The following is a 12,773-nucleotide window of genomic DNA, read 5'->3' as shown; positions in this document are numbered from 1 at the left end:
CATGATTAAAATGCAGTGGCTGCCTCTAATTTCAAATGGCTATGAAAAATCAAGGTGCAACAAAGAGTGAAGAATATGCAAATGTTATTTTATGAGATTTTTCCATTTCTGTACCTGAACATCTACAAACCTAAAAATCTAAAGCATCATTTCATTTCTATTTTTGTGCTATAGGCCTATGTTTATTTGTGGTATTACTTGTGCTACACACTTTTAATGATGTTTAAACTTTTTTTTTAAATTTGTTTATTTTTGGCTAATGATTTTTGCTGTGGTATCGAAATTGAAATAGAGAATTGTAAAATTTAATTGGTATCTAAAATACTGGTGTCATATAAGCTTATTTATTATAATGCAAGATAACAAAGATCAAAAACAATGATAACAGCAACTATCTTGTTGTTTTTTGTTGTCTCAGGGCCAGTAGAAAAAATCCTTAGCGTTGATCCCTGTCATGTGATTTGAAAGTCTTTTAGTTTTCATTTTATTCAAATTTTAAAAACGTCCCAACATTTCCGGAATTCGGGTTGTATAAAGACAGAGAGAGTGACTGTATTGCAGTTTGACATTTCAGCATCTATAAGTGAAAACAATTGTTGAATGACGTCGGTTCCATTCTTTGAACAGACAAAAGTTCTCTATTGTCCTAACTAAATAATATAACCACATCACATGACATGGCATTGAATTTAATGTTTAACTACTGTGACACAAAACAGAAACTAACAACTAAATTTCTATTTTTCTCTCTCAGTCTCAGACGGTCCCTGACAACCGACGACAGGCAGAATGTCTCTCTCTTTCAAGAGAGGTGTGCCGATCACGCACTACCCATAATTCCAGGAGTCAGTTGCCCTCCTCTGCCCCACTAACTACTACATCAACATCCGCCAGCACTAAACTCGCCAAACTGCAGGACCTACAGGACAAAAAGCAGACCATGGACAAGATCCTTCAGGAACTCCACTCCCTTAGAGACCAGACCCTTAACAACAGTTCATGTAAACCCCCTCACACAGCACATGCAGTTACTCTGAGCCTATCTGTTTTTAATAAGCCCCTTCTCTTTAGATGATCTCTATTGTACATTTTTGCAATATGTTGTGTTGTGTTAAATGCTTTTGATGCAGTTGTGTGAAAAGTACTGTTACTGATTAAACAATATATTTGTGTTTCTTCAGGTCAGAGTGTAAGTCAGCGTGGTACACGCATGGGCATGTCAGAGCGTCCCTCTGTATTGGGTAGAGAGGGAAATGGACCACGTCCAGTGAGGCAGGACTCTTCCTCCTCTTACACACATATAGATGATAACCACCCTGCTGATAAACTCAGGTTTCTCTATTCATCTCATTTGATCTCAGTTTAATTTTTGTACCAAACTGATGTGTTTTTATTGTTAATGTTTAGTAATGCAGCGTATTGATGTCTGTTTTGTCACTTAATGCAGGAAACTTAAGGAGGTGCACAAGCGTTTGAATGAACTAAGAGAGCTTGTTCAGTATTATGAACAGACATCAGATATGGTGGTGGACACAGTAAATGAGAATGTGAAGGAGGACGATGACGAAATGGAGGATGGTTCACTTTTTGAGGTCATGTTTGATTCAGAGCAGGAGAACCATGAACCGGTCACTAACATCAGGTACGGAGTAGTCACTTCAATACAAAAATTGTGCGTACAGTATTGAAAGTTTGATGGACAACAGTGTAATCATTAAAATACTGTTTTGAAAGTGTTAGCCACAAAATTTAAACATTTATGTGTTAACATGAGGCCATGTGAGAATCCAATTCCTGCTTTAATTTTAGAATGGTCCACTCAGCAATACCAGAAAGAGTGACTAGGGCTGGGTTGACAGTATTAATTCATTGATTTTTAGTGTTTCCCACACACAGACTTTACCTGGGCGGGCCTTAGCTATCGTTCAGTTGGAAGATGTCGACTCTCCTGGCGCAATATCGCCGCTCTCTGCGTCTGTTCTCTGTAGCGAGCGGCAGAGAAACAGTGCTTTCAGTTGGCCGTAACGCAGCAAAATCGTCAATAAATCATTTACAAAACAGCGTTTCCAAGCACCTGTCACTTACTGACTTTTTGGACTTTTAAATATGAACATAATTCATCTGTTAATATGCGCATAGTTTGTTACTCAGACGCAGGCAGTGCACTGAATGAGATAAAACAGTAATATAGCCAAAACCACCGCATATAGTCACTTTTTTTTTAGTGCAAGTTAGATGCATATTGATTTTATCAGACGATGTCGCGATTATAAATGAGGATTTAGGAGTATAGTGAGAGTGATTCCTGGTTAACGTAGTATTAATGGGTCGTGTTTACTATTTATTCTTGTTTTATGTATTACAACAGAAAATATAATGTGAACAGCTTTATTGGGCATTCAATTGTATTACAGTATGTGACATTTCATAGAGTAGAACAGATCTGAAGTGCCAAAACTCGTCTGAACGCAAACTTGATGCAATGATGTGATAAATATGCAAATTAATATGTGACGTCACCTGCCACCACAAGTCTCTCAAAATCCTGTGGGAAACACTGATTTTAATCAACCTACATTTTGATGAACCGAAATCAGTATTTCCCATATATTGATTTATTTGTGGCGGCCTGCAACAATATCAACAGTGTAGATTTTCCAAAAGGCTTTGACTTCATTGAATAAACATGAGCTCTGCACGTTTGTCAAAACGTGGTGCTGGTGTTTTTATATGAACCAGGGCTTAAAGTTCTCCGGCACCGTGCCGGATCTTCGGCATGCAGCGTTTGGCTGCGGAAAAAAATAATCCTACATTTTAAAAAAAATAATAAAATAAAAAATCTTGTTGATTGATATCACTTTCGAGTCCATGAGTTCACCTGCCAGTGGTATGAGAGGAGCACACCTTTCGCTCTCAACCAAACTAACATTACTAGCCAATCAGAATGTTTTTCTCTTATAAACACAAGACGCGTATAATGGTATCCAGTAGCAGAGTCGCAGCCCTGATGAATGGAGAAACGTGACAAAAAGCTGCGAGGCGCAATGGTCAAAGATGTCTAGTGCATATTTACATAAAAAAAAAAAAAACTAATTTTAAAGCAGCGGAGCTTTGTAAATAGCTCAGAGTAATCATGTCATCTTCATAAGAACAATATGATTGCTAGAACAAATTTAGCGTGATTTTTGAAAAGGTCCTATTCACACATAATCTATGAATGGTAATTTACCGGTAATGTACCAGTAAAGACTGTATGTGTGAAATGGGCTAAACTCTTCCTCTGCATATGCTGTGAATTTGAATTGCTTAACATTTATCTGGAAAAACAGTGTGCATTATCTCACTAGATTTGTAATGTAAATCGTTTATAAACCTTTGCCAACACAGAATACACCAACCCATGTCTAAATTCGTCATGTATTGTACATCACTATTTCAAAATAAAAGTTTCTGCATGTAGCCAAATATAAACATTTTATGGATTTAAACATTGTTTAATCACGCTGTAAAGTGAAACGTCATCAGGCCGTTGGCGCCCTCTGCAGGTATTTGTTTTATTACGTAATGTACTTAAGTTAGTTATGTGCATATTATGTATAGGCATATTACATTATGTATTTTAACAGTGTTGTTCAGTAAAATCATGTAAGTTCTTGGTTTTGATGTTTTATTTTAGCCAATTATTATTGCCTCATCGTTAGTCTATATATAAATAGTCATACTAAAGCCTGGTTTTCACTTAGGTCTGTTTGTGTTACTAAAAAATATCAGATTACTCAATTGTCAAAACAATCAGTAGATTACTTGATTACCAAAATAATCATTAGTTACAGCCCTAGATTAGTTAAAATATTTCTAAATACAACTGCATTGTTTTACTTTATGTAATTAAAAGACAAATATTTTGTCATTGAAAATTTCTTAAAAATTATAATAATGCCACGTTCTAGTGAACAAAGTATCTGTATTTTGTCTCATCTCGTGAGCTAAGTGTATTGTCACATCCCTTGTCGATAAGCGGTGATATAGCTCATAATTTTCCAAGTGTATGATACAGCTTTCATTCTTCAGGTCAACCATATATTCATGAAAACTAAAATCAGTTTGAATAAGGAAAGCAATAACTCTGCAATAGTATCCTTTTAAATGTTGAAGTTGCCACAGTCTTTGCATGTGCTGCCCCATCCCGCCCCCAGAAAACGACATATTTTTTTTGCTTTAACCCCTGATGAACCGACTGCCATCAGAAAAGTTTGTGTAATTTTAATTTCATCTTTCAGATAATGCCCGATAGCTTTCATGAACGCAGTGCTGCTTTGTGTACAGCCGTTACCGGGAAACTGCTATTTCTGCTGCTCCAAAAGCACCTCTTGTTGGCAGAGAATGAAATAGCATTTTCAATAAGCCCGTCTGCTTATTCACACATATATATAAACATCATTTGTAGTCCAGTAATAAACATTAAGCTTTGTGCATTGTTACTTTTTGTATGAAACTTGTATGAAATCTCAGCTTTCAAGTTCTGTTAATTACCGTTTTGACACGTTTGATGTGGCATAACAGATCGCTGTAGCCACCTCAGTTCAAGATGCAACACTGAGCACGTGTAGCGATCACCTCTTCCTCTTTACTACTAGTTATAGCATGGAATAAACCTGAATGAACATCTGAAGGTATGAGGTAGGATACAGAGCAACTTGCTGAAATGCATCATGTCTCATGTAAGGAGTGTTTCAACTACTGAAAGATTCAATGTCCATAGCTTGTCCATAACTATTCGTTCATTATATTCATTACATTTTAACCTAACCTAGTAATGTATGGTATTAAATCTGTCATAAAAATAGGTTTTTATGAAACACAATTCTACAACGAATTGGAGTAGAAACTTAATTATATAATTAAAAAGCTGATTTAAAAACTAAATTTAAATGTTTGTATTCAACTAGTTTTTATTTTGTTATAAATTGCAATTCAATTTAATATTTTGGATTCTGATTTTAATTGAAAACCTTTAACATTATAGTATGTATCAACTGACAGGATTATCTGTAGAGTTTACAGCATTAGTTGAGAGATTGTTTTCATTGAGAAAAATTTAATTGGACTGTACCTGATATATAGCCAGAAAAATTTTAATCAAATCAAATTCATTAAATCTGTGTCAATACCCAGCTCTAGTGTCTTGCAAAAAGAAAAATGACCAGAAAAGGTCTTAGTCATGCGCCGTGCCAAAACATTGCCAGTCACCGTCTCCATTTGGGTGGTCCAATCTTGAATATTTGTCTTTTCATTGCATCATCTGTGTGATTTAAAGGATACACGTTGCCTCTGCTTCTGTGAAAATTGTCCTGTTGATGGAATCTGAAAATAACTGGCTGCTTTTCAGTTGTTGTTAATTGAGGGCAAATTAGAAATATAATGTTTTATTTTCGTAGAAATCCAGCTCAACCACAGACTCAGAGTAACTGGATGGACATGAACAGTTTGGGGAAAGTTCGCAGTGCCTCCAATAATAGAGATGGCCGTCTGAACACAGAATGTGAAATCAATAACCGCTCAGCAGCCAACCTCCGCAGTCTCAACGTCCCTTCAGTCATAGGTCAGACTTTACAATCTTTCAAATTTAGAAATAGTCACCATTGTGCAAAATGTCAACACAGTCGGTCTTTGAATAACGAATAATATGTATTGACCTAAAATTAGAAACAAGGTGTGCTGACAAAACTATCAACCTATTAACTATTTATTTATTTGCATCATCACTTTAGAATGCCAGTTCAATCAGGACAGGCCTTACGATGGTGTTAAAGATGAGGATGATGATGAGGCACTGGAGGATGATGAAGGAGCAAGAGGAGGCAGAGACAGTGATGGTTCAGGCTCAAGTCGTAGAAGCAGTCTATGTGGTGACACAGATTATGCTCAGAAAGTCCGTCGTCTTCAAACAGCCAAACAGAAACTCAGACAACTCCAAGAACTGGTGGCCATGGTGCAGGTGAGAGTCTGGAGCCATGAGGCTGATGTGAGGTTCTGATTATTCATAATGCAGAGCTTCAAACCTCTACACAGACTGCTATGGATATTGTTGACTCTTGGACAAATTCCTTTTGTTCCTCTCTTGTAAGCTGTTTTGGATAAAAGCATCTGCTAAATGCATAAGTATACATTTCTATTTAGCTTGTATTCAGATTCTCCTGCCTGTTTTTTCTTTATTATGCTTTCTTTTGTCAACCTGTTAAATACTTTTTCTCTTGGTCTGTTAATGTTATTGTAGAGTGATGATACAGATGGTACTACAGCTAATGAGGAAGAGGGTTTGAAGCAGCAACCCAATAACACCCGAGCAACAGCTCCCAAAGTCCAGAGAGACATCGTCCTCTCTGAAAAGACCAGGTAAGTGTGTATTTCTCATATGGAAATGAGATATTTGCTTGCATTTTCAATTGATATTGTGTTGTTTGTAAACACGCTTTAATATCATGCTGTAGCATGTTTTTGCAAAGTGTCTTTTGTTAAACAGCTTGTATAATACCTGTTTTTTTGTTTTGTTTTTTTTAGAGAGAAATTGTATGAGGAGAAACTCAAGCAGCAGCAGCAGGAACTAAAGCAGCTGCATGAAGAGAGACAGAGACTGATGGAGATTCAGGGCAAGATACAGGACTTACAATGGGCTTGTCCTGACCTGCAGGTACTTCAACCTTGCACTTTTTTTTGTGCATGTTACTCTCAAAGACACAAATAACTGCTGAGACAATCTTATTTAATTTAATCATGTTGTGTCCCGTCAGTCGTCTGTGAGCAGTAGTGTCAGTGGTCAGATGAGGAAGATTCCTGCAGCAGCCTCTACTCCTGCTCCTGTACCGTTACACTCCTCTTCCTCAGCTAAAGCCAACACAAGTGGCCTCAAACCCACCACTGAACCTCCTCCAGTTACTGTCACTGACAATGAGGTTAGTGTGCATTTGAAATACCAGTTTTTCTTCCTTTCTATGTAAGGTAGGGTTTTCAAGGGATAGTTCACCCAAAAATTTAAATAGTCATCTTTTACTCTCCTCATGTCATTCCAAATCTATGAGATTTTTGTATCATCTTTGAAACACAAAATTAAACCTAAGAGATTTCTGTCCCTCACTGGAAGTAAATTCCACGAGGACTTTTAAGCTTCCAAAAGATCATAAAGAAATTGTAAAAGTAATCCATGCATCATCAAACCTCATTGGTTCTCGCATGTCAAGCAAGCTCTTTTGAACTTCCATTTACTGTATTTACATTTAGATTTCAGTGGAGGGACAGAAATCTCTCAGGTTTCATTAAAAATATCTACATGAGGGTGAGTAATTGATTGAGGTTGAGATTCTACTAGAAAGTCTGCTAGTTCACTTGCTTTGGTCCGGACCAAATACAATGTTGATTTTTTTTTTTATTAATGTTTTTAATTGGTGCGGTTCATTTTCTCGCTGCCCTTTTAGCAAGTGAACCAGAAATTGTAAATAAATCCACACGTGTGCTAAATAGCGGCCAATGCCGATATATAAGTTTTTCTGTTTGGCCGATGCGTTCGAGGCGGGACTTTTCTTTTGACAGCGCTGAGAGTGGCAGCGCCTGAGCACACAATGCTCACATTCTCCCTCTAGTTCGCTGTCGTCGTTAATAGTGATCGACCGATATTGATTTTATATAACTGATACCGATACCAATTATTTGCATGTTTGTGTGCCCGATAACTAGGGATGCTCCGATCGATTGGCCGGAGATCGGTATCGGCCGATATTCACATTTTATGACTCGATCGGTACTCATACATTTGGCCGATCTCACGAACCGATCGCAATTTGATGACATCAACGCGTGACGACGTATATGATACGTGGGGACATATGCTGCAAGTCATCGCCAGTGTGGAAATGCTACGTTTCGAGAAACAATGGAAAATTTGTTATATGTCGTGTATGTTTTGCATGATGATATGATGAATGGGTGGTTCATTTTTAACAGCAGATTCAGTGACGTTAGAGCTGATCTGCGCATCACTGCACACGTCTGCGGAGCTCATGCTTAACGGCACGGGCACCGGAGCTGATCGCGGCCGCTCTATGAACGGTTATTAATAAAACAAAATATCTTCTTTGGCCATATTAGCCTACTCAATAGCATTAACAGAGGCTTTACTCCTTTTAAACTTTATCTGGAATGTCACCGTTTCTGTCACTGCAACTTCCCGATCAGGCGAACACACACACACACACACACACACACAAATGAAATCATCTGCCTAATGAAAAAATTTATTTTAGAAAAATGTAGTTGATATTGCATCATTTGTGATTTATTTTATCCACCCGCGACCCACCCGCAAATAATCAGAATGCATTTTGTATTACCCGACCCGCTTATTATCCGCAGCGCCCATGGATAACCGTGATCAAACTACTCCGTTTTGTTCTTTCAGTAGTTTTAATGTTTCTATTTCTTTTTTCCTCTTCAGTCTTATATTGAACAGTATTAACCTTATAAGTTACATCAGACTTCTCCATATTGGTGTTTAAATATATAAAATGTAGCCTACTTATAGATTAATGATGATAAATAACTATATTTGCAGCATTGTTTTTTTTTTGCTGCTGTATTTTAGTGAAAGTAATCTATAATTTTGCCTCTCGCCATGTTTCTGTCGTTGTTAAAATAACTGCGGCAGCTCTTGAACTTAATGCCGACGCACGTCGGGAGAGAAAGAGAGTTGAAAGGGCTCGAATAAAGCGTGTTTAGCTTTAGATAAAAATACTAGAGTATATAGCGCAGAAAGATATGTACCATAAACGACCCTGAGCGCTTGTTATGTGAATCTCTCCGCTGTTGACATGCTGCTCACTTAAAATGGTGCTGCTGTTACGGCTCGCGGTCCGGATGGATGGCAGGGTGCGGATGCGGTCCGCCTTTTGAAAATCAGTTATATAAGTATTTAAGGATAAAAGACTCGAGTTGCTTTTAAATATTCACAAGTCCTTTTCCTCGAGTCGAGTAAAGTCTGGAGTCATTTCAGGTCAAGTCAAGTCTGAAGGCTTATAAAAATGCGACTCGAGTCCTAGCCAATCTCTGCCTTGGGTTGCATCAGAAACATTTTGTTTGCATTTATTTTTGTCTTATATTGAGTATCCTGATACACATGTTATGAATAAACACCATTTTAAAGGAATATTAAAATTCACTGTATAAGGAATAATTTTTGTGATTATTTATTTAACATTATTACATATGTTATATAAAGCTTGAAGCATCAGAATCGGCATCGGTATCGGCCGATCACCATGACAAGAAATCGGTACTCGGTATCGGCTGCAAAAATCCTGATCGGAGCATCCCTACCGATAACCAATATGCTGAACCAATATTTATTTACTGTTATAAAGTAAATAAATGACTGCGTGAAGCAAGTCCATACTTCACTTTGGTTTTTCCTCCTTTCAGTCATCTTAACAAAAAATATTTTGAGAATTAGCAGTCTTTCATGCAGGGCTCTAGACTCATTCTTCCCACTGATCTCACTTTTGCGACTAACTTTCTCAGTTGGTCGCACGAGCACATAATTTGGTTGTAATTTGTTTTTTTGTTTTTGCACATTTGAACATTTGATTAATCAATGCATGCTGATGAACTGTTATCATAGTTTATAGTTATATGGTAACGAAAGTGTTCAACATTCTTTTTCATCTGTATTATTTGTGATTTAAATTGTGAACATGAATTCCTTTTTTCGTGCGCTTAGACTTTCAAATTTGCGATCTTGGTGTCACATTTTACAAGAAAATATAATTGTCTGTTTTGCTTATATCTATACACCTTTCATTTTTTAAGACTAAAACAAAAGATGGATTCATTGTTATTCTTAATTAAAAAGCACAACAACAATAAAACAGTATGTTGACAATGACAAACTAGCTTACATAACAGTTATTAACAAAAACTAATAAGACGAGGCATGGCACAGGACACATCACATGCTGTCTTATATACCGAGTATATTACAGAATGTTTAGCAAACTCTGAGGAAGCAAATCAATATTAATATTTTTTAAATTAAGGAAAGCCTCCATAGCATAATGTGAGGTAAACAGCAAAGATAACAAGCTTCTCAAAACGAAAACAAAAAGAAAAGTAAAACTAAATTCGTTCTAGCTGACAGGACTTGCATGTTTTTTCTACAAGAACACCAGCATGTTCACCTTCTCTGGTTTAAGAAGCGGTCTTTTACTTTAGTTTGAAAACAAAATCCTCCGTTGCGCTCCGTCCGCGACACGCACCTTCGCGCTTGTGCTGACGCGGTATAAACCAGTATAAACCAGGCTCTACTCACGAAGCGCTAGCGCTGAAAGCACCTCTCTTCGCATGATCAGTGAAATCTGACTCCTGCTATAATGTGCTGCTGACAGCGCGCGCTGTATGAAGCAGACACTTTGGAGGAGCGCAGACCATGCACTCGTACAAATGCGGCCACGTCAAATTTTAACTCGCAAAAAATTACCATTTTGGTCGCAGTCTAGAGCCCTGTCATGTTAAATTTAATCTTCGTATTACAACAATAAAAAACATTTTATTTATAAAAAGCTTTAGCAGCAACACTAATATTAGCAGCAAGCAAAATAAACGTAGAATGTCTAATGTTTTCAAATGGAGAAAATAAAGGACAGGAGTCATATCAACTTCATTTTTAACTACAGTTTTAGTAGGTTTATAAGCTGTTTAATAGGCTAAAGAGTGAAGAATAATTCACTGGATAATGTTAATAATGGAATAATATTCTCTGGAATATTGGAATATAACAAGCATTGTATTTTATTGCATTTCTCAACTGGCATGCTCTAAATTATGCTGCTGACAGTGCGGTTTATCTATGCATTTACACAGAACTATAGGCTACACAAACTGCGATCGATTGCAGATAATAAATAATTAATTTCCATAGAGTTGTATTAATTTAGATGTAATAAACTAAATAATAGCTATATAGTAAGTGTTAATACAATTTAGGGTGCTTCAAAAAAGTGAATCTTGTTAAAAGTTACATGCAGTGGCCGTGCTGAGCATTTCTTGAGCATCAACCGCTGCGTGAGCTGCAATATGAAAGCGGCTTCAGGAGACTAATGATGATTCAATGCTTTTATTCCCAGCATGCAATTATTCATGGCTGTATTATTTAATTCATGCAAAGTTACGTCTTTATTTGGAGAGGACTTGACGGATTATCTACATGACTGCGACTTCACGAGACTAATAGACCACAGAGAGAGAATTCAATTCGCTTTTATTTCCACCATGTGCTAATTCAGGGCTGTATTATTTCAAGCAAAGTTATATCTTTATAGGGACAGGGCTTGACAGAGTATCTTATTTATCATATTTCTTAGAGCCAAGTTGCATAAACTATATATCAGGCATTTATGTAATGCATCTAATTTGTGCATTAATGACTGTAATATTAAATAGTTCACTAACTACAGCAAATCAAGTACCTGCACGCCGTTGTTGTTGTCTCGTCTCCCCTCAGATGCGCTGCAATTGCGATCCTGCGCGCAATTCTCAAAACGTCCACAAGATGGCGGTGTTTATCGGTGAATCCGATATTACAAAACCGATATCCGCTTATTTCTTTTTTTCAACATTTTTCATATATGTGTGTGTTTTGTGGGGAATGTGGCTGTATCTGCATGATTATCATCTGTATGGACGCACATCAGCATGTGATTACGGCTATCAGTGAGCTCTCAATGATCAGCTGTTATTGATTATATGGCCCATCTGTTTGATTTATCATCTGTATGAACACACATCAGCGTGTGATTACTGACTGCAATCAGTGTAAATGTCTGGCAATATCAGTTTATGTCTGGCAATCAGGGTATATACTTGAGTATGTACAAAGCTACATACAAAGTATTTATTACTCAAATAATTATTTTTGTATTTTTTTTTAGTGCTCAAAATCCTGTCTATTATTTTATAATTGAAAAACTATGCAGGAGTATTTATAATGACTAAAATAGTTTGTATAATTCTGCAATACATTTGGTGGTTGTTTTTCCTCTAACAGGGGGTTTGGGGACTAGAAATATTCTCAGAAAAATGTAGGTGGGGGGAGTGAATGTACAGCGCTCTCTCCACCCTCAATACCATGACTGAGGTGCCCTTGAGCAAGGCACTGAACCCCCAACTGCTCCCCGGGCGCCGCAGCATAAATGGCTGCCCACTGCTCCGGGTGTGCGTTCACAAGTCTTTAAACAAGTCTTTGAATGACTAATGGACATTTAATTTCACAAACCTTGCAAACTTAGTAGAATCCAGTTGTGAGATCTTGTGAAGTGTGCAATTGTATCCTGCATGATCGCATTTGCTCTGCGTAATGGTCGGTCTGGAGAAAACGCACGAACAACAAACTTTAAACTTGTGATTTCAAATTATGCTGTGCTTTATGCATTTTCCCACTGTCTTATGTCATTTTCACTGTGTGCTGTATGTAAAATGACTGTTACCTTGGCTTTATTTGAACAATATGATTCCCAATGTACACAAACTTTCCAGAATACTGAGTACCCTGTTAGTTACAGTGTTTACTTCCTTTTTAATTATATTTGTATTATTTATTTATTTGTGAAAAATACTTTGTCATGTGAAGTATAAGTATGTTTATTTTACACATTTATTTTTTAATCCATTTTCAAATGATTTCAAATTTCTTAAATATTAATGAACATTAAATAAAATTATATCAGCCATTG

The 12,773-nt window shown here is 36.9% G+C and overlaps 1 protein-coding gene across 10 annotated transcripts in view; it reads left to right on the top strand.

The window, feature by feature from the left end:
- LOC306873963 (pericentriolar material 1 protein-like) overlaps window positions 1-12,773 on the top strand; it is a 60,981-nt gene that overhangs the window by 25,767 nt on the left and 22,441 nt on the right. For all 10 annotated transcript variants that reach the window (XR_013784553.1, XM_079423584.1, XM_079423581.1 and 7 more), the window contains exons 8-15: window positions 755-1,001; window positions 1,182-1,332; window positions 1,448-1,642; window positions 5,439-5,602; window positions 5,772-5,998; window positions 6,278-6,396; window positions 6,562-6,691; window positions 6,792-6,953. Coding sequence is in view for 9 of the 10 variants with exons in the window: in XM_079423584.1 (XP_079279710.1) it covers window positions 755-1,001; window positions 1,182-1,332; window positions 1,448-1,642; window positions 5,439-5,602; window positions 5,772-5,998; window positions 6,278-6,396; window positions 6,562-6,691; window positions 6,792-6,953 (1,395 nt within the window). In the remaining variant the exon portion in view is untranslated. The remainder of the gene's footprint in view (window positions 1-754; window positions 1,002-1,181; window positions 1,333-1,447; window positions 1,643-5,438; window positions 5,603-5,771; window positions 5,999-6,277; window positions 6,397-6,561; window positions 6,692-6,791; window positions 6,954-12,773) is intronic.

The sequence above is a fragment of the Barbus barbus genome (genome assembly GCF_936440315.1).
Source record: "Barbus barbus genome assembly, chromosome: 8".
NCBI lineage: Eukaryota > Metazoa > Chordata > Actinopteri > Cypriniformes > Cyprinidae > Barbus > Barbus barbus.
This window is presented reverse-complemented; position numbering and strand designations above follow the sequence as displayed.